The 21,922-nt window shown below is 52.4% G+C and overlaps 1 protein-coding gene across 1 annotated transcript in view; it reads left to right on the top strand.

Moving 5' to 3' along the window:
- Lhx4 (LIM homeobox 4) overlaps positions 1–21,922 on the top strand; it is a 44,746-nt gene that overhangs the window by 15,138 nt on the left and 7,686 nt on the right. The window contains exons 2-3 of the mRNA XM_042674505.1: positions 4,226–4,397; positions 21,258–21,460. Of these exons, the coding sequence (XP_042530439.1) occupies positions 4,226–4,397; positions 21,258–21,460 (375 nt within the window). The remainder of the gene's footprint in view (positions 1–4,225; positions 4,398–21,257; positions 21,461–21,922) is intronic.

The following is a 21,922-nucleotide window of genomic DNA, read 5'->3' as shown; positions in this document are numbered from 1 at the left end:
GCTCCCTGCATACATTAGCCATAATGTATTCTCTCTCCAATACTCATCATATTAAGTCTCCCGCAGATACCGCGCATGAAATAGATTTTATGGGCATACATCCTCGCCCTCATCCAGAGCATTTGTGGCTAGGAGGAGTAAGACAGTCCTATTCTCTTACCTGAAGAAAAAAACCCCAACTAGGATCCTGGTGGCCAAGGACTGGACGGTGGGGAAGCGGCTTCCACCACAGCTGGCCTCCCTCGGTACCAATCCCCTCCTCCTCCAATCCAGCCGTTTGCTTGCTTGCACCGTGTCCACGATGGCTGTGCCATCCAGCTGGGCTTATCCAGCCTGTCACTGGCCCTGGCCCCTTTGTCCCAGAATCACACCCCTTAGCAGGGAGGTCATCTGGGTTGTGCGCCTCCCCTGCCTCTCTCACAGATGGAGCCAGAACAGCCTTCCCACCTTTCCTCCTCCAGCTGCCAGTCAGCATCCTGGGGATGCTTCCCTCTCAGGAGTCTACCCTTCCAGGGATGCTGTGGCCCCTTAAGAAAGACCAAAGGGTACTGGGTGGTCACCTGCTAGGAGCTGGCAAGGTTGTGTGTGTGTAGTGGCACTCTCTGAGCCTCCCCTGGAAGGAAGGTCACAACTTAGCTGCAGGATGCTTATGGAGCCCATAAACATGGGTGCCTGGCTTTCCTTTGATGCAGTTCACTCCATCTCCTAGTCACAGAGAACACGCATGGAGCACACATTGTATACTCAACCCCGCATATTTATTGCCTCCTTACAATAAGCTTATGAGACAATATTGCCATCATCACCCCCATTTTTACAGGTAGGAACTGAGGCAGAGAGCTAAGTGGTTTGTTGAGATGAAAATGAAGAGCCTGGCTGCGTGTGGTAGCGCGCATGGTAGCACTGGGAAAAGCGAGGCAGGGGATGATGAGTTTGAGGCCAGCCTGGGCTGTAGAAAGAACCTGTCTCAAATAATTAAAGGAAAGAAAAGAAGAAAGAATAGAGGAGGGGGGAAAGGAAAGGAAAGGAAGGGAGGGAGGGAGGAAGGAAGGAAGGAAGGAAGGAAGGAAGGAAGGAAGGAAGGAAGGAAGGAAGGAAGGAAGGAAGGAAGGAAGGAAAGAAGGAAAGAGAACAAAGGTTCAAAACCAGGCAGTCTGGATCCAGAATCCACATCTTACTTGTGTCCTACCTCTCCCCTTATTAGAAAGGGACATTCCTAGGCTGGGTACTAGTGGCTCATTTCTGTAATCTTAGCTACTCAAGAGGCTGAAACCTGAGGATCTCAGTTCAAAGGCAGTCTGGGTAGGAAAGTCCATGAGACACTTATCTCCAATTAACCATCAAAAAGCCAGGAATGGAGCTATGTCTTAAGCAGAAGAGTGCTAGAGTTGAACAAAAAAACTCAGGAGCAACACCCAGGCCCTGAGTTCAAGCCCCCCAAACTGGCACGTATACACACACACACACACACACACACACAAATGGACATTCCTGTAGTCATGATGCATTTAGCACTTTCCTGGGGTATTCAAGTATTTATCAGTTGATAAATATCTTAAAGAAAAAAAAAACTTTAAAATAAGCAAAGTCTCATATGAACTGAGACAGTCAGCAAAGGTCAAGCAGTCATGTCTACACCACAGTATGACCCCAGTATTGGCCTAAAAGCTCGAGGCAAGGCCTTGGCTAATGGATCAGATTTGAAGTAAATGCTGGTGTGGAGGCGGAGAGGGAACAGGTGGAGCGGGGCCTAATTAGTCCTGCATGGGCACTGTGAGTAAAAGACTATCTGTGGTATTTAGTGACGGTTCCAATAGCCTGTCTGTTCTAAATACGTGTGTGTGTGTGTGTGTGTGTGTGTGTGTGTGTGTGTGTGTGTGTGTTGATGGTATTCTTGCTGGGGATTTGAACCCAAGGACTCACAAATGCCATGCAAATGCTCTACCACTGAGACCTCCAGCCAAATTCCTATATAGATTTTGTTGTATTTAAATCTCCCTGTTTTCTCCTATGCTAACACTTAAAGATTTATATCCTAACATGATGCAAATGGAGAAATGTGATTCATGTGAGATTTTGTTTTAGTACTAGAACTTTCGTTAATTTTGGGAAATGTTGAAGAGAAAAAAGAACTGTTTAAGGGACACGCTTGTGTGTGTGTGTGTGTGTGTGTGTGTGTGTGTGTGTGTGTGTGTGTGTGTGTGTGCATATTCCTGCTGGTCCTGGGGCTTGAACTCAGGGTCTAGGTGCTGTCCCTGAGCTATTGTGCTCAAGGCTAGCATTCTAGCATTCTGCCACGTACAACAACTCCACTTCTGGCTTTTTGGTTGTTAACTGGCAGTAAGAGTCTCATAGACTTTCCTTTTCAGGCTGGCTCTGAGCTGAGATCCTCAGATCTCAGTCTCCTGAGTAGTTAGAATTATAGGGGTGAACCACTGGCACCTGGCCTAGCAATGTCTATTTTTTTTTTTTTGTCGGTCATGGGGCTTGAACTCTGGGCCTGGGCACTGTCCCTGCACTCTTCAGCACAAGGCGAGCGCTCTACCTCTTGAGCCACTGTGCCACTTCCGGTTTTCTAGTGGTTTATTGGAGATCAGAGTCTCACGAACTTTTCTGCCCAGGCTGGCTTTGAACCATGATCCTCAGATCTCAGCCTCCTAAGTAGCTAGGATTACAGGTGTGAGCCACCGGCACCCGGCTGCAATGTCTATTTTTAATAAGGGGAGAGGTAGGACATAGGGTAAGACGTGGATTCTGAGGTCAGATTGCATAGGTTTGCATCTTGGCTCTGTTCCTTCTTTTCTTCCTTTCTTCTTTCTTTCTTTCCTTTTTCCTTCCTTCCTTCCTTCCTTCCTTCCTTCCTTCCTTCCTTCCTTCCTTCCTTCCTTCCTTCCTTCCTTCCTTCCTTCCTTCCTTCCTTCCTCACAATTACCAAGGTATAACAGATCTGGAGAACCCCAGGTTGTGAGGCTCATGTGTACTCTGCCATCAGGATATTCTAGGCATCTAGAGCTTGCTCACTTGCCCGCTTTGGGTCGTAGTATTTGTTACCTTTTCCATGTGTGTGTTTAAGTGTGGTTGGAATATAGAAAAACAAAAAACTAGAGACTCTGGCATTGTTTGTTTATCTAACCATCGAATCCTATTTTGTAGAGGTTTGAAATATTCAGTGAGCTAAGATACTATCAAACTTCCATAAAAGTCCTTGATAAAAGATGAATGTCAGAGGGACAGACTTGTTGAAAAAATCACCTAGGGGGCTGGGAAGGTGGCTCAGTGGTAGAGCGCTTGCCTTGCATGCATGAGGCTCTGGGTTCGATTCCTCAGCACCACATAAGCAAAAAGAAAAAAGCCGGAAGTGGCGCTGTGGCTCAAGTGGTAGAGTGCTAGCCTTGAGCTGAAGAGCTGAGGGACAGTGCCCAGGCCCAGAGTTCAGGCCCTATGACCGGACCAAAAAAAAAAAAAAAAAAAAGAAATCACCTAGGTCAGGAATGGGGGGGGGCTGGGCAGTGAGAGATAACAGAACCCCTTTTCACTACTGAAGTGGAAAGTGCTCTGTTGCTAGATGATGAGGTGGTTTTTTTTTTTTTTTTCCAACTTAGTGGCGCCACCTCTAGATGAGTTCCAGGAATAACTCCACCCAGCACACACCTCCTCCACCCCCCTCCTCAATTCCATTGACTTTGCCACAACTGGTCAGGACATTTCAACCCCAGCACCTTATCACCTGTGCCACGGTCCACAGCAGTAGATGGGAGTCGGCCCCGCCCCCTCTGCTGTCCCTTCTTTGTGCATTAAGCAATCACTAAGTGCATCTGATCGGTGGACTCTCAGCCACAGTTAGACTGCAAGGGAATTGGGAAATTAGAGTGTAGCTTTCCTGTCTGTAGCACAGGCAGAAAGAGTCCTAAGGAGGGGATATTGCTGAAGCTGATCATCTGTTGCACTTCATAAAAACCTTGAGCCCTCGACCTTGCTCCACCCCCCCCCCCCCCACCCCAAGTTCATCATTTGCTTTTAAGGGCAAATGGCCTCAGTCCAGGCTGACACAGAGTTCCCTTTGTGGGGCTGCTGTTTCCAGCACAGCTTTCACCCGGGAGCAAAGCTGTGGTAGCCGGGGTGCCTGGGTCCTGTCTATTCCCACCCCAGGCAGAATGGGAAGGGCCTGGACTGGTCAGCAGGACAGTGCGGAAGGTTCACACCGTGTCTCTCTTCTCTCCCGCAGAGATCCCTCAGTGCGCTGGCTGCAACCAGCACATCCTGGACAAGTTCATCCTGAAGGTTCTGGACAGGCACTGGCACAGCTCCTGCCTCAAGTGTGCAGACTGCCAGATGCAGCTGGCTGACAGGTGCTTCTCCAGGGCCGGGAGCGTCTACTGCAAGGAGGATTTCTTCAAGTGAGTGGAGTCATGGCATGTCCCTGGCTGCCTCGGCCTCTCCCTAAGTAGTAGACAGTGAGGAAGTGGGGCCCTTGGCCTCCTTAGGGGGTGAGTGAATCCTGGTGATGACAGGATGTTCCTATCACCCCCATTACCCCCTGAAGGCCCGTGTCTCAGTCTCACTTGAGCGCTGCAGGCAGCAAGCGAGGGAAAGAGACCCGCTAAGGGGTGGGGGCAGAGAATCTCTGCAAATTCTTCTTCTTCCTCCTCTTCCTCTTCCTCTTCCTCCTCCTCCTCCTCCTCCTCCTCCTCCTCCTCCTGCTCCTCCTTCTTCTTCTCCTCCTCCTCCTCCTCCTCCTGCTCCTCCTTCTTCTTCTCCCCCTCCTCCTCCTTCTCCTTCTCCTTCTTCTTCTCCTCCTCCTCCTCCTCCTCCTTCTTCTTCTTTCCCTTCCCCCTCCTTCTCCTCCTCCTCCTCCTTCTCCTTCTCCTCCCTCTTCCCCTTCCCCTTCCCCTTCTTCTTCTTCCTCTTCTTCTTTTTGTCAGCCACAGGGCTTGAATTCTGGGCCTGGGCACAGCTTTTCAGCTCAAGGCTAGTGCTCTAACACTTGAGCCACAGCACCACTTCCATTTTCTGGTGATTAATTAGAGATCAGAGTCCCATGGACTTTCCTTTCCCGGGCTGGCTTTGAACCATGATCCTCAGATCTCAGCCTCCTGAGTAGGTGGGATTACAGGTGTGAGCTACCAGTGCCAGCCCCCCGCAAATTCTTAAAGGAGATGCTCTTTCTGCCTAAGTGAAATGGGCTGGGGGCACCTGGCTATATCATGCCAAAGACTCTCTCAGCTGGCATTTTAAGTCTGTGTCCCACACGGGAGGATTGTCTGTGGCTGTGTTTCCTGGGCTGTGTCAAGGAGGCTGGGAAGGGCTGTTCCTGGCTGGAGTTGAGCCGGCTCAGTCATTGACATAACCCTCAATGAAATAGGATGAAAGGGCAGTCTCATGTTCCTGGGCTGGTTAAGTGTCCAGACCTTGCCTCGATGGAACCCATTCACTGGCTGTGTATTCTTGGGCAACTTCTCTGGGTCTCCATTTATTTGTGAAAGGGGGCTGCTAATAATAGTTCCCACCTTATAGGGTTGTTATTTGCTCTAAAGAGGTTGACCTTGTAAAGTTCTCAGGTGAACTGTCACCTGAGCATTGGTTCTAAAGATTGTCCTGGGTTTTCGATTCTAGGCTTGGGTCCATCTCAAAAATCCTTTCAGAGCTGTAGGTCAGCGTGAGATGACCTAAACGTATTTTCCATATCATTTAGTTTAGGATTTCCCTCCAAGGATCCATTATCTGAGGCTCATGTGCCAGAGTCTTAGCCAACAGGGACCAGCCAAGCATGACACAGCTGCAGTGGTCACTGCTCAGTGACACTAGGCCTGTGCTCAGCCACGAAGCCATGCGGCCAAGGAGCGCAGCAGGCTGCCAGAGAGGCTGCGGAGGCTGAGGCCTTCCGCACCAGTGACTGACCCCAAGAAAGCCACAGTGTTGACCTATCCAAGCCATCACACCCGAGGAGATGGGAGCTAGGATCAGCAGCCCCGTTTTATGGATGAGTTCTGGAGGCTGAGTGGTTCCAGAGACGGGGGACATGGAGAAAGGAGATTCCCAGATGCAGGGCACCATTTCTCCGAGGTCCTCGAGCAAGGGTGGATCTGAATTTCTGGGAGTTCTCAGAATTCAGTTGAAGCGCTCTTCCTAGACCTCAGCGCCCACAGCGGCCGCTCCTGGGCTGGGCTCCGGGTGTCCTGTGGTCGCCGATGCTCTGGATTCACATCTGTGCAGCTTTCTCTGTGTGCGTCTAGGTGTGGGCACTGCAGGAGGGCACTGCACAGCTCACGTGGCATACCCAGCGGATCTTTGAAGGTGCAGATGGAGGGACAGGCCTTCTTTTCCTTCTCGCAGCTTTTGGTGCATAGTTCCCCATCCCTTCCCATCTGCTTTCTGTTTTTTCCCAATCGGGTTCTTGCTCATTTCCTTTATTCTGATGTTTATGTGGTTCCCTTCCATCTGCCCACCTGATTTCTCAATGAGGGACCCCCGTTGGCCTCTTTCTTCCTGTCTCAGCGATGCCCTAGCTGGGCACCATGACAGCTCTGGTGAATTCCAGTGTGCTCCTCTGTGTGTGTGTGTGTGTGTGTGTACTCAAGTGCACTGTGGGTCTGGGAGCATAAACAGGCACAGAAGGGCAGGCGGGAGCAGGAGGGCCTGCCCCAGGACTTGGGTGGCTCCTTTGGGTTCCCCCCCAGGTGTCTCTGCCCCTTTAGAGAGCCTCAGTGAACCTCAGAGGCCACATCACCATCTTGAACTTCCAGGGATGGAGGTAGGGGAGGTACTGACATGGCTGGTCAAAGCAGTCTGTGGGGTCAGCAGAGCCAGTCAGCCATGACCCCAAGGCTTTCTCTCTAGACACCCCCGTGCTCCACCCCACCCCCACCTTGAGCTGACTGCCCGAGGGACCTGTCTGGGCTTTGAGTTCTGCCTGACTTGGTCTGTTTTAGGACAGGGAGAGGGAGAGTGGGAGGGGGCAGCAGTGCAGGTTTGGGAGAAGTAATGGCAAGGGAAGGGGATCTCCCCCGAACCCAGGAGGAGCCCAGAGTGTGGGCGGAGGAGGGGTCACCGCAGGCCAGAAATAGCAAGGAAGACTTCCTCACCCAGCTGCTGCCCTCAGCCCCTGCCTCCATCGCTTCCCCACACCGTAGCCCATAGTTGGATCCTTTCCAGGGCTTGGTCTGCAGCAGTAACCTCCTGACTGGTCCTCCACCCATCTCCTTGGAGCCCACAAGCCTCTCCCTGCCAGATGAGCTGTCCTTGTTCACAGCTGGAGTTCTCAACCCCAGGCTAGCTCCTCCAAAGAGCCCTGCCATCCACAGAACATCCCAAATGCATTTCCGCTACTATTAGAGCCTCCTGGCCTGGGCTTCCCTCTGGCCCTTGCTAATTGCTTTCCTCAGGTGCCTGATACCCACTACCACCATACAGGCCGCCCTACCCCACGCATGCGCCGCATTTCCTGCATCCACGCTTGGCCCAGGCTGATCTCTCTTTCAAGGAAGATAGCTACCCTGCCGCAGAGTTTTCATTCCTTCATGTGGCTCAAAAGTCCAGTTCCTGGGCAGCGTGGGGTCCTCTAGAGCCATTGCACCCCTCCCTCCCTTCTCAGGCTAAGTTGTTTTGCTCATTCCTTGTGTGCTTATTTTATTCTTATTTTTGACTAGAGAAAAGGACCTATGTGTTCTTCATTTTTCTGTCCTCCACGCGAGCACTGGATCCTGAGCCTTGCCTACAGGCTGTTGCTGGGTTTGAGCAACAAGGAGTAGATTGCACAATGGATTTATGAGGGCTTCGGTGACAACTTTCTACTGTGTCGTGCCAGGTCTCTTGCAGGCCAGGCTAGTTGCTGCGTGTACCTTTAAGTAATAAGTCACGATGATCTCTCCTGTTCTGTTTCCTTCACAAGATCGCTTGTCAGGGTCAGTATGCAGGGAGCTGGCCACAGGTTTGGTGCTGAATCCAGGTCATTAACTCTGTGATGGGTACTGTGTGGAGGGAACTTAAAGCTGGGGTAGTTCTTTTCTTTGCCAATGGAGGGCCAATTCAGGTGATGACTGGGTCCCCCAAGGCCTCTAGGGAGTCTGGGTACTGGTGGCTCATGCCTGTTATCCTAGCTATTCAGGAGGCTGGGATGTGAGCATTGTGGTTCAAAGACAGCCAAGGAAGAAGAGTCTATGAGACTCTTATTTCCAATTAACCAGCCAAAAAGCTGGAAGTGAAGATGTGGATCAAGTGGTAGAACACTAGCAGGCTCTGTTCTGGGTAAGGACAGGGAACAATTTGTCCAGGCAGCATGTCTTCCTCTCCCAGTCCCAGGGACCTGGGGACTCAGATACAGCCTGCTCCCCATGACAGCTCACTACTGTCACCTGCACTTGCTTCCAGATGGCACACATGCAGTGCTGACAGAGAGCCTCGGGGCAGCATGGTAGGAGAGTGCCTGGTGCCAGGTCCTTCCCTGGTCTCACGCTTGGCTGTGGGAGTAGTCTCAGCCCGAGTGGGTGCCTTATACTTGAATCTACTCCTAGCATTGGAGGTGGGGGTTGGAAGGCACTGGTCCAAGCCAGGGAGACTCGTTTCTCCATGCGGCTTGAAAAAACTGAAAAAAGGAAAAAGCACCATCTTTCTGTTCAGAGGCAACTACAGAGACACTGGCTTCACTTATCAGCCCTGTGGTTCTGAGTCCCAGGATGGATATTTTCATCTCTTTGCCCATAACAAGGGCCAGGGCCAGGGCCAAGGCCACTGCTGTGCACAATCCCAAGAGTGTCCTCTCGCTGTGCAGTTTCACAAATCACAATGATGATGTGAATTGCACCCTTGGAAGCTGTTCAGCGAGCTCCTGGAAGAGAAAAGCCGGAAGTCAGGATTTCCTCCAGTCTTCGGCAAGGGGGCTGTGGTAATATTGATGATGAGCAGCAGAGGGCGATGTTCATTTATACCCAGACAAAGAAAAAGGTACCGTTGGGAGGCTGTACTTTGTGGTTGTTGGATTTTTCTTTAGGGGATGCTAAACACATTTAATTTCCTTCCTTTTCTTTTTTTTTTTTTCTATTTTAAAACTTGAGGTGTCATGCTTGCTGGGCAGGGGTTTTACACCTCCAGCCCTTTTTCTTTTTTGCTTTATTTTTATTTTGTAAATGATTCTACCTACAGCCTCTCAAGTAGCTAGGATGACAAGCATGCACCATGATGCATGGCTTTTTTTTAGTGAGATGGGGCCTGGCTAACTCTTTTAACCAGGTTGGCCTGAAACCTCCATCCTTCCAATTTCAGCCTCCTGAGTAGCTAGGATGCTAAGCGAAATCCAAACTCTTTCCTTGCTCAGTAACATGAAATAGTTGCCATTGTTTGTTATATTTGCTTCTTGAAGCCTTGTCTTCCTTTCTCAAAGGGAGTAAAGTTCTGAGGCACAAGGAAAGAAGCGCTTTGTGGACCAGTGCAGTGTGATCTGTATTGTCTCTGAGCCTGGTGATGGGGTCTTTAAACTCCTCACCATAGAGCAGACATTCCAAGGCCTGTAACAATTTGAATCACAAGCCCAGGAGCCAAGGGCTTCTTGCATTGCATTTGTTAGGCAAGTCCTTTTCTGGACCCAAAGTCCAGCATATTACAGGCTCCTGCTTGCAAAAGGGACAGGCCTTGGGGAGAGGAGGTATTTGGGAGTCAGGCTCTGGGCCACCTCCTCATCTCCAATTAGATTTTGCCTGGATCCTGGGCCACTGTCTAACTCTGAAGCACATTGCAACAGAATGGATTCTCTGCTCCAAGTGCTCTGACAATCCCACTTAGCCAGCTGCCCTCAGGAGGCCCAGCTGGCTGGAGCTCCATCTGGGTGGAGCCTGCTCTGGCCTCCCCCAGCTTCCACTGGACATGACTGCCTTGAACTGCCTTGAGCTGCTCAGATCCAGGCAGGGCAGCTTGACCGAGTGGGAGGAGTCACTGGCAGTGTGGTAGGGATTAAACCACAGGGCAGACAAGCCACATTGATTTACATGAAGACTGGGAGACAAACCATGGATTATTATGACAGGTAAACAATCACTGCTAGAGAGTTGGAAGACAACAGGTTCAGGTGAGAGGCAAAGCTTCTAGGACCTTCCAGGCAGAGGGAGCTTCAGGTTGCACCCTGGGAAGTCAGGGCTCTGTACTCAGCCTTAAGAGGTTGAACCTCAGGTGCTCTAGGGTGCTGCCACCCTAAGAGATTCCTGTCTGAAGCCTCTCCTCTCTCTTGTCTGGGCTGTATCTCTGCCTCTGGCACCCTTAGCCTGCTGGGCAGGCAGAGTTGGGCATGGCCAGGGCACCCCAGCCTGAGGGAGGCTTTGATGTCTGCGAGGGAACGTGTGTGGGCTGCTTTGGGCCCCTCCTCCAGCCCGTCAATCTCGAGACTGTCAGCCCGCGGCAGGTAGACAGCGTCCTTGGGCCTGCTGTGATTTATCCCTGCAGTCCAGGACAATGTGTTTCAGCTTAGGCAGACCTGCTGTTAGGCTGTCACAGGATGGCTGTGCACAGGTCTTCCCGAGTGGCCTGGGTCTGGCTCTGGGTGGGCAGAGGCCTGCAGGACATGGTTCTTATGGGGAAGGCAGGTGAGTGATAGAAAAGGGCTGGACTTGAATCCAGGATCAGTGTGGACTTAGGGCTCAGGTTGGCTTAGGAAGCTCTGTCCCAGCTTCTACAATGGGAAGAAAACTGGCAATTCTTTGTTTGGAGTTACTGTGAGGCGTGAGGTACATGACGTCCATGCTCAGTGGTTGCTATCTGTGGTTATTCTCAGGGTGGGGGTTCGGCATCCATATGTGGGGTGTGGTGAAGAAGACAGAAGGAGATTCCTGCCCGAAGTTGAGAGTGGAGTGGCCTCAGAAAGGGCAGAAAGATGGGGATGCAGGTGTGTGGTGAGGCTGGGTGGCTAGTATGGCCGGTCATTGGAACCAATGTCCACGCCTTCATGTGGGGGTGAATGGGAAGTCATCCTGAGTGTCCCTCACATAATGCTGACCCTCCCTGCAGGGTCCAGAGCTGGGGGGCAGCAACAGCAGCCCTAGACCTTTGCTTCACAGAGTGCGGCCCCAATCCTGGCAGGAGGAGCAGGCGGGCCTAGGTGGCTGCAGGGTGGCCTGTAGCTGCCATGTGCCCCATTATCTCCCGAAGCGAGCACCGCAGTTCTGGGATTCATGGTTGGTTGTGGATCTGATCTAGGGCTGGATTTTTGCTCAGCCACTTTTTATTTTTGATAACTACAACCTCCCCCCACCTATATCTCTAGCAAAATGTCCGGAGGGACCCACAGGGGGAGGGTCTCTTTGACGTGTGGCTTTCCATAATTTCTGAATAGTTTATAGTCTAATTCCCTCCCTAAGCAAATTAAACCTTTTAAGGTAACGATCAGATGGTCTAGATAGTGGCTGTGTGTGTGGACATTTGTAAGATTCAGACACGCTGGTGGAGCAGTCACAGTCATTTGTGACGGGCTGTAATCAAGGCAGAAGCAATTACTTAGCCCAGCGGATCCCCCAGGGACCAGCGACCATATATCAAGCGGTGATGAGCCCAGGATTATCCGTCTGCCCGCCCTGAGCGCTCTCATTCAGCTGCGCCCCGCGGACGGCCTCCTGGAGCCCGGCCTGGAGTGACAGTCTCCTGACATCTGTGGGGACTATATGTCAGGGACTTTTCTGCCATGGTTGGAAGCTAGCTGGAACCAAATAGTTGCCAATCACATGGTACCTGGGCTGTGGAAATAGGGTCTCTGAGCAAAGTGGGGGAGGTGGGTGGAATTCTTCCATCTTGGGGAAAACACTCGAGCCAGCAGTGGCAAGGCTCTTCTTCTCCCCTTCACCCCCATCGCTGGCAAGTCATGGGGGATTCACCCCCAAAGTTTTCTTGTCATTCCTGCTGCCTCTGTCCTGTGGGATCCACACCTCTGTACCTCAATTTCCTACTTCCCACTCCCGTGCCTTCTGTCTTCCTCAGCCTGCACGGCCTCCCCTCCAGGTCTGTTCCTGGCCTCCTGCCTCCCACTGTCTCCTGAAGCCTCAAGCTCAGCATAAGCTCCTTTTATCTCCTGCACATTCTGTGGCCCTGGTCATAGCAGGACCCATCAGAGCACAGCCGTGTTGTTATTTGGGCGCCCACAGAACTTCCTGAAGCTCACGGGCAAGGGTTGAGTTCTGTAGCCAGTGTTGTAGGTAAGTGTGGCAGGTTGGCCTGGGACACTGGTAGGCGTTCTGTCCCTGAGTGCTCCTCTGTCTGTCTGTTAACGTTTTCCATACCATCGTAGAGAGGGAGACCCAAGATCTGGGAGGAGTTGAGCTTCTCCGGGCTGAGTATAAGTCACTCAGAACCCTTTGAGTGGTCCATGCACAGCTGGGCAGGGGCAGCCATGTTGCTTGTTCAACATGGCTGAAGTTTCAGAAGCCTGGGGTGGTTCTCTTGCTTTAACACAGAACATAAAGAAGACATCCTAGCTGTCTGTCTCCTGGTCTCCTGTTCAGACTGGCGTGGTTACAGCTGAGTTGATGCTGTTGCTGAGGCCGATGAACCTGGAGTGAGAAGGGCTTATTAGGTCCTGGGAGAGATAAGCATCATCTGCCAGGGACAGTGAGCTTGGGCCAGCCGGCTGATGGCTCCCAGCCCATTGCCATCTGTGTAAAGGAAAGAATAATTCAGGCCTCCAAGGGCCTGTTCTGTGCTTTAAATGAGATAGATGGCATGAGTTCCCGTGTGCATATTCCATGTCAATGTGTGTTTACAAAAATGCAGGGACTGGCCTGGGCTCTGTTGGAGGGTCGGGTTCCCTAGGCTCCCTGTCTCTTGGGGGGCAAAGCCTTCTCCAGCTGGGAGGGAGAGGATGTGTGCCCAAAGAGATAGCTGAGCTCTAGCTTCTTTTCCTCACTAATTGAGTGGTGTGATCTTCGGCCAATTATTATCTTTCTTTGGCTTTAGTTTCTTCCCCTGCTAAATAAAGAGGTTGGACCAGGTTGGCATTTCTATGGTTTCTTCAGGAGTTTTTGTCTCAAAATGATGATAGCAAATGCCCTTTAAAAAATAGCTGGGCACAGATGGCTCACACTGTGACCTTAGTTCCTTGGGAAACTGAGATTGGGAGGATCATCGTTCTGAGCAAGCTTGGAAAAAACTTGCTGGAGACCTCATTTCCATCGTGGTCACCATTGCATGCGCCTGTCATCCCAGCTGTGATGGCAAGTGTAAGACAGGAGGATCGTGGTCTAGGCTAGCACAGGCAAAGAGTGAGAGCCTGCTTCAAAAATAAACCAAAGCGGGCTGGGAATGTGGCTCAGTGGTAGGGTGCTTGCCTAGCATGCATGAAAGCCCTGGTTTGATTTCTCAGTACCACATACACAGAAAAAGCCAGAAATGGTGCTGTGGCTCAGGTGGTAGAATGCTAGACTTGAGCAAAAGAAGTTTAGGGACAGTGCCCAGGCCCTGAGTTCAAGCCCCAGGACTGGCAAAAAAACAAACAACGTTAAAAAGGACTGGAGGCATGGCTCAAGCAACAGAGCTCCCACCTAGCAAGCATGGAATCTAAGTTAAAATTCCAGTAGTGTCAATAATTAACTAACTAAACAACAAAATAAAAGTACTACACTAAAGGCTGGATACTGTGGCTCAGTCTTGTAAACTCAGAAGGCAGAGGCTAGGAGGATTATGATTGAAGGCATTTAGCCTGAAAAATAAGCTAGTGAGACACTCATATCAATTAGTAAGCTGGGTGTGGTGTCATGCTTCTGTAATCCAAACTATGAGGGAGACTGAAGGGAGGAGAATTGTAGTCTGAGGCCAGCTATTGGCAAAAAAACGTAAGACCCGCCGGGTGCTGGTGGCTCACGCCTGTAATCCTAGCTACTCAGGAGGCTGAGATCTGAGCATCATGGTTCAAAGTCAGCCTAGGCAGGAAAGACTGTGAGACTCCTATCTCCAATAAACCTCCAGCAAACCGGAAGTGGCGCTGTAGCTCAAGTGGTAGAGTGCTCGCCTTGAGCTGAAGGAGGGATAGTGCCCAGGCCCAGAGTTCAAGCCCCATGGCTGACAAACAAACAAACAAACAACAACAACAACACATAAGACCCTACTTGAAAAATAATGAAAACAAAAAGGAGCTGGAGGTATGTATCTCGGGTGGTAGAGTACTTTCCTAGCAAGTGCAAGGTCCTAAGTTCGAATCTCAGTATTCTCCCTCTCTGCTTTTGTTTTGTTTTTGTCAGTTATGGGGCTTGAACTCAGGGCCTGGGCACTTCACTGAAGTCTAGTACTCTATCATTTTGAGCCACAGCTCCACTTCTGGTTTTCTGGTGGTCTATTGGAGATAAGAGTCTCATGGACTTTCCTGTCTAGGCTGGCTTTGAACTGCGATCCTCAGATGTGAGGATCTAAGTACCTAAGATCTGAGTAGCCTCCTGAGTATCTAGGATTACAGGTGTGACCTACCAGCAGCTAGGTCCCCCTTCACCCCACTTTTTATTGTCTTCAAGTCGCTGTACAGAGGTACTTCATTTTAACATGTCTATTTATGTGCGCAATGCATTTTGATCAGCATCATCCTAGTACTGCCAAACAACAGACAAACCAACCCCACCGCGTTAAAAGGCCTGGGTACGAAGCATTGTCTGGGGGTCACCTCTGGTAGAATAGGCAGGCGTATGTGTGATGGCGTGCAGTCGGCACCCTCAAGGTTTTACCATTCCAGATGTGACCGTGGGCTTGGGCGGAGCTTTATGTCTGGTGACATGGCTGTGGCCTGAGAGTGGGTGGTGATATATGTTGGAAATGCTCGTACCTACAGTAACAGTAAATATCAGCAACTTACCTGTCAAATGCGGTGATAGATAAAAGAAATACATGTAGGGAAGTGTCAGCTGGGAAAAAAATATACAGCCGGCAGTAAATCACCGGCAAGCAATTAAAGCATAAAATCAAGTTATGCAGTATTTTGTTTCCCTGGGACGGCACGTCGTGCTGTGGCGGCTGGCTTGGGGTCTGGGCTGCTCCCTGCCATCTGCCTTGCAATGGCCAAGCGCGAGGGAGGCGCGCTGAGGAAGAGCTCTGGGTTCAAACCCCAGCCCTACCATCTCAGCTGTGAGTTCTGGGCATGTTTCCTACCCTCTCTGAACTTGCTTCATTCACATGTGGCAGTGGGGGCCGGGGGGCGGGGGCGGGCGGACTGCAGACCTCTTGTTCATTTAGACTATCACCTGGTCAGACTCTGCTGGGGTGCTGGGTTCAGTGGGGGAAGGGGGAGACGATCAAGAACAATGCTCAGGGCAGCTCTCCAGCTGAGTGCTCTGGAGAGAAGAAAGAAAGTGCTGGGGGTGATCAAGGAAGACCAGAGGAGGTGGCATTTCTGGGGAGACCATGGGAATGGCAGGGGTGAGCCATGCAGGTGTTGGGGAAAGAGTGTCCCCAGCAGAGGAGGCAGTGCCAGGGCCCCAGGGGAAGGATGGTGAGCAGGGCAGAGTGTGGTTGTGAGGAAGGAATTGAGGTCAGAAGGCCAGGGGTGGGCAGGGGGTAGATTTTCAACCATTAGCAATGGCTTTGGCTTTGACTGAGGAAGAGCCACGGTGGGGGGGGGGGGGAAGGGATGGGGGTGGGGGCAGAGGGGAGAACAGGAAGATGGTGTATGTGGCCTCAGTTTCCATGGCTGCTGTGTGGAGACACAGGGGTAGCTGGAAGGGAGGATGTGGGCCACCAGGGACAGCTGTAGGGGGAGGCTGGTGGCTATTAGAACCAGGGAAGGAGGCAGAGGAATGGAATTGAGAAGCAGCCCAGCACTTTGGGGCCAAGTCAGCAGGATTTGCTGACAGATCTAGCGGAGAGTCCAAGTTCTGGGCCTGAGCAATTGGAAGAATGAAGCTTCAGCAATCTGCAGTGAGGAAGATGGGGGGGGGGGCATCTGAGGAAGGTGCTGGGCGGCAGGGCCTCCCAGTGTCAGGGGCGTAGGGGTGGGGGGAGGAGGGCCGTGGGGGGGTGAGAGGGCTCAGCCAGGGGAGCAGGCCAGAGGCCCGGTGAGCTCCTGCAGCTGCAAGGTCAGGAGGGATGGGCGCCGCCGCTGGTAGCCATGCCAACTCGCCTACCACCTGCCAAGCGCAGCCTTGGCTGGCTGGTGAGGCTGGCTGGATTCAAGAGCAACCTGTGCAAGGGGCGTCAGAGTCCTGGCCTCCAGAACTCCCTGAGGATTTTTCCCCATGATGGATTCAGAGCTGGCAGACAGGGCACAGGCTTGACGGGGAGGGCAGAGGGGACAGGGTAGAAGGAACCTTGGTGGGTCAGAAGGAAGGTGCTCTGTGTGAGGATGGAGGCTGGCCGAGAACAGGGCACGACTGGCCACCTGGGGCCAGGAAAGGGTCCTGGCTGTGGTGGTGGACAGGTGGTGAGCACACGGTGGATCTTCCCAAAGCAGCTCCTGCTCCGGGAAACAGAACCTGGTCCACCAGCTGACACCCACGGCGGAGGCTGTAGAGAAGATCGTGAGTGCGAGAATGAGAAACAGCCTAGGGAAGTGTGGTTTCTGGGCCCCTCTCCCTGTCCCTGTCCCTGTCCCTCTCCCTTTCTCTCCCCCCTCCTTCTCCATCACCCTCTCCTTCCTCCTCCCCCCATCTCCCTCTCTCAGGCTTTGTGAGATAAGCTTTTGCTTATAGGCAGGCTGGTCTTAAAACTCTTGCTGTTGTCTCTTGAGTGCTGAGATCAAAGGTGTGTACCACCATGCCCACCCTCCATATCAACTTAAAGTCAACAAGGTGCTGCATTTTTTTTCAGCTCTGCACTAGAGTAGGGAAGGAGGAGGGAGGATTCGTAAGGTGGTCCATGGAACCGTTGCTGGAGAGCAAGACCACCGGGGGAATGAGGGACAGGGCTAGGCAAGTGAGAAACGCAGTCCCTGAGTGGTTGGAATTAGCTTACTGCAGGGCCCTCTAGAGGGAGCATGCCCAGTGCGTAGCAGGTGGTAGTCCCACTCCAGGTGGGGGTGGGGGGGATGGAAGTTCTTGCAGGGTTTTGGCATTACTGGGGACAGTATCTTGACAGAGCATCAGAGTGAACAGATGAGGAAGGGTGGAGAAGAGGTCAAAGGCAGGGCGGAAGGGTGGTCTGTGTGGTTCAGTGGAGTGGAGCCGAGCCAGGAGCTGAAGTCACCAAGGGTGACGCTGGGGTGGCAGTGACTGTCACAGCCAGGGTGAGGGGATGCCTCATAGAGCTGTCAGTATACAGTAGGTGTGGTGAACAGGAGCTCAGAGACCTTCATCGGTAACTGCCACATGGTCATATGGGGCCGATTAAGGACTAGCACAGCAAATCAGGGATATGCCAGAAGTCCGTGTGTCCTTGCCCTAGTGAGCGGCTCAGAGAGGTCCCTCTATGGCAGTTGGTGGAGGCAGGGGCTCAGGCCAAGCACGGGAGCTGAGGGTGGGTTCAAGGATGGTCCTGAGAACTAGCAATGCAGCTATTGCTTGGCCAGACTCTCTCACCCCAGCCAGGTGGGGTCAGAGTGAGCACCCAGCTCAGCCCCTGTATGGCAGAGCTACTGGCGCCATGAAAGCTCTAAGTGCTAGCCTGAGCTAGGGCAGCTGTGTGGCCTGCACTCCTCAGCTGCGTTGTCTTAGGAGTCCAAGCCCTGGTCTCACTCACTGCTGCTGCAGGCTTGGGGCCACACCTCGCTTTGCTGAGCCTGTTTCTCCCCATCCCCTCCGTTCACTCTGGGGACATGCATGGGATGACAGCAACGTGGGTTGGACAGTTGGTGTTGGGTTTTAGCAAACCACAGCCTCACTGCAGGCTGGCCTCGGATCCCCTCCTGCTATGCCGATGGGAGCCATCCTTCCCTGATGACTCACGTGGACACTTGGTTTTTAGGTTTTCTTTTGTTTTTTAACACTATTGTTACTTTGAAGGTGATATCTACAGAGGGATTACAATTAAGCGCGTCAGGTATGAGTTTATTTCCTTTCATGCAATGTCTTCCTTTCCTTTCTCTCAGTCCCTCCCTCCTATCTTCACCCAGGAGTTGTATAATTTACTCACCCTCCCTCCCTCCCTCCCTCCCTCCCTCCCTCCCTTCCTTCCTTCCTTCCTCTTCCTTGCCTACTGTGTGGTAGGCAAGGATGATAGGGAGTTTCCAGTGGTATCAATCAGAGGAATAAATAACATCGTGAGCCATTAGCAAGTCCTTCCTCAAGCTTTTTATTTTGTTTTTGCCGTGTTGGGAGCAAACCCAGGGTCTGGTGCATGTTAGATAAGCACTCTGCCCACTGACTAAACTGTACTCCAGCACCCTTTCTTGCCTTTTAGGGTCATTTTAGATCCCTTCCAGCTGCCTCTCGGGGAAACTGGCCCTCCCTGGAGGCCTGGCTAGTCAGGACTGGCAGGAACGTCTCTCTGAAGGCGTAGACCAGTGGACATGATGTGACCGAGTGGGCAGGCTATGCACATAGTAGGTACTTAGGGATGGCATCAAGGGGGTACTGCCTGGAAAATCCTAAGAAGCTGATTTCCTGGGCTGGTGTCCCTCACTTCTTTACCCAGCCTCCTTCACAGCTGGTCAGAGTAGTTAGACTGTTGGTTCTCACTGTAGCAGCCCAGGAATTTTACCAACAGCAGTGTGGTCACAGGACAAGCGTGTGGCCTGCCAGGCCCTTCTCATTTGTGATGTGGTCTGAGGTCTCTGGAACTGGGTGTGTGTGTGGGGGGGCCTGCTCAAGGTGGCACCTTATTCTAGGTCTACTGGCTCCAATTAGATGTGGGGTTGCGGTTCCACTTGGAGCTGGGCCAGGCCAGGGAAACTCTGGGGACTATAAGGGTGCATGAAGCGTTCCCCCGCCCCCAGCTCTGCTGCGGGGGGTGGGGGGGGGAAGGTAATGAGGAACAACTTCCACTTAGCATTGGTATAAATCCCGCAATCAGGAAAATTGCTTCAATTGCTAAAAAATGCTGGAAAAGTCCATTTATTTTTCATTTTTCTCGTGCACTTGCCACCCGCGTGCATGAATCACTGTCGGGATGTAGATTAAATTTATACCCCCGTTATCTTTCATGTCTCTGGTGCTCCAGTGTCAGCCGGGCTTCCGGCCACGGAAAGCCCAGTCTGCTTTTGTGAGGTCGGGAGATGCAGAGCTCTTGTGCAGGAGGGTTCCTGCTCGGCCCGGGATTCTCCCCTCAATCTTCCTCTCCTCAGGTCTCTGTCCCTCTCTGGGCCCTTAGGGCAGGATTTACTTTTGGAAAACTCTAGATTGTCTCCAGTTCCTGGCCCACTGTCTTCAGCAAAGGCAATTGATCCTCCCCCTCTGCATTTAGGGGTGTCTTGGAAGGCTTTGCTGTGAGCATGGTGGCTGGAGGCCGTGTTCATTTAAGTAACCACCTTGTAGATTGGCCAAGGGGGGGGAACAGAGGTGCAGGGCTAGCACTCGATCGCTTGAGCCACAGGTCCATTTTTGGGTTGTGGGATGGTTAACTGGAGATGAGAGTGTCACTGATGTTTCTGGCTTTGAACCTTGATCCTCAGATCTCAGCTTCTTGAGTAGCTAGGATTACACCAGCGCCTGTTGGCACGGGCCTTTTGAAAACGCCCCTGTGACACACATGCAGGCTTGCTTCCTGTGTTCTCACACACACACTTTGTTCTCAGCCTTCAGGTTTCGTCGTCTTCTTCCTCACCCTCTAAAAATGTGGTTCACTATTTAACAAGTCTTTAATATCTGGGTCCTGTATCCCTTTGAAAATCGGACAAAATTGCAGGTTGTCCTGAGGCAGGATTCTGAACATCCTGGGTAGGGGGAATGTCCCAAAGCCCATCTAACACTCCTTTAAGAGCCCTGCTCCCCTGCAACAAGGGTGCGTGTGTGTGCTGGGAATGCAGAAGACCTCTGTGTGCACGCCAACACGCTTGTACTGGCCTTCAAAGACTCATCCCCCAACCACCCACTACTGGCTCTTGGGGAGCTACTCAGGTGGATATGGAGAACCACCCCCCTTTCTCGGGCACACCCTGTCCCTGGCAAGGGGTTCTGAAGTGGTAGTTGGCTTCGCGTTGTCACAGGCCGCTGCAGCCCCTCAGCAGGTATCATTACTGCATAAGAGACCCATCAATCCGCATTAATCTGGGATTCATCATGATAGCCATGACCATAATTAATTTATTTGGTATTAATGTGGATGAAATATGTACTGTCCTTTCTGGGGAAATCAGGCTGCCTATAAGCATTAGTTAAAAGGACCATTAAAATCAAACCTTCCCCAGATCCATTAGGCGAAGTCTTTCATCCTGAAGAAGATAAAGTTCTGCTGTGTGAAGTGTCATGAATAATTAGGTTGATTGCTGTTTTAAACTCTGCCCTTGCTTCCCGGGCCCCTCCTGGCTTCCTCCCTCCCAAAGTAAGGAAAGCACACCTGCAGCAAGGCCTGGCACTTGGCGGTCCTGGGCTGTGCTAGCCCTGTGACCCTTGGCTTGGCTCCACGTACCTCTGTGGCTGCCAGGGCCTGGCTGAATACTCGTGTCAATGCAGCTGGGTTCTTCCTTCTAGCCCTGGCACAGGTTGGCCATGGGTAATTTCCTCTTGCCAGCCCAGGAAGCTGGGCCACAGCATTTTCCAAACTGAGATCTATCGCATCCTGGAAATGTCACAGGGGCTTCCTGGGCCCACTTGGGACCATTGGTCCATGGGTGGGGGTGGGGACTTTCCCTTGTGCCGTATGGAGGGGAGAGAGGGAGAGATGGAGGCAGACCAGAGAGATGAGCTGTCAGGAGCGCTGAGCTCTGCTGACGAAGTAGGTTTTCTCCGGAGTGCCCGTGTGGACTCAGGCAAGTGCTGGCACACAGCCATGCAGGGACGGGTGCCCAGCGGAGTTGGGCAGAGGTTGGCTCTGGGGGTTTTATACACAGCAGCCCCAGGGCATACGCAGTGTCCTGTGAGGCTGATTTTCTGTGTAGCACCTGGAGGGAGGCCCAGAGTGACAGTGGGTTCCACGGGGGACTTAGCCCTCCGTCTGCCGCCACGTTGACGGGTGTCAGGCAAGTGGTATGGCCCTCTGGGATACTAGCCTTGGGAAGGGGACTGGAGACCCTTGTTCTGACTCAACACCTGCATTTGTGGCAAAAGAGCCTGAGACAAAAGGCGGGAGGCTGGTTGGAAGCCTAGAGGGTAGGTCTGAGGGTCCGGGGGCGGAGTGGGAGATTGATGCTGTGGCCATGGAAGGGGTAGGGGAGGAGAGGGGACAGAAGACACTGTCCAGCACCCACCAGCTTGGTCTGATCATTTATGCTGCCTCGACAGGCGCTTTGGCACAAAATGCACGGCCTGCCAGCAGGGCATCCCCCCGACACAGGTGGTCCGCAAGGCCCAGGACTTCGTCTACCACCTGCACTGCTTTGCCTGCATCATCTGCAACCGGCAGCTGGCCACGGGGGACGAGTTCTACCTCATGGAGGATGGGCGGCTGGTGTGCAAGGAAGACTACGAGACAGCCAAGCAGAATGGTAAGCGCCGTGGCCCTGGGGCGCCTTTCACAGGCTTCTGAGAGGCCTGTATCCTGGTTTTGTACCTATGTAGTCTCTGAGCCCTGCTCCACGGCCTCCTCTGAGAAGTGTCCCCAAGCTAGGAACACCCCAACCTGTTAGCACTTCTGGGCTTCAGTGAGTAGCAGAAAGCTGCCTCCCACAGCAGACTGAAGGACTGAGTGGTCATGATGTCACTGTTGTCATGATGTCACTGTTGTGTCTGCCTAGGGCGGCGCTGGGAGCTCTGTTCGCACTCCATGCTCCGAATGCTGCTGGGCAATGAGAGCTGCAGCACTTGGAGGCAGCGAGGGCTTTGTTGTCTCTGTTTTCCTTTCCCACCGAGGGCTGTGACTCCTTGGGCTTCTGCCCCCAGAGGTTGGAGCTGGAGTCCAGTGTGTCACGGGGCACATGGAGAGCGGCTCAGCAACATGACCTCCCCTG

The sequence above is a fragment of the Dipodomys spectabilis genome, unplaced genomic scaffold (assembly GCF_019054845.1).
Source record: "Dipodomys spectabilis isolate Male_0828 unplaced genomic scaffold, ASM1905484v1 ptg000019l, whole genome shotgun sequence".
In the NCBI taxonomy this organism is placed as follows: domain Eukaryota; kingdom Metazoa; phylum Chordata; class Mammalia; order Rodentia; family Heteromyidae; genus Dipodomys; species Dipodomys spectabilis.
This window is presented reverse-complemented; position numbering and strand designations above follow the sequence as displayed.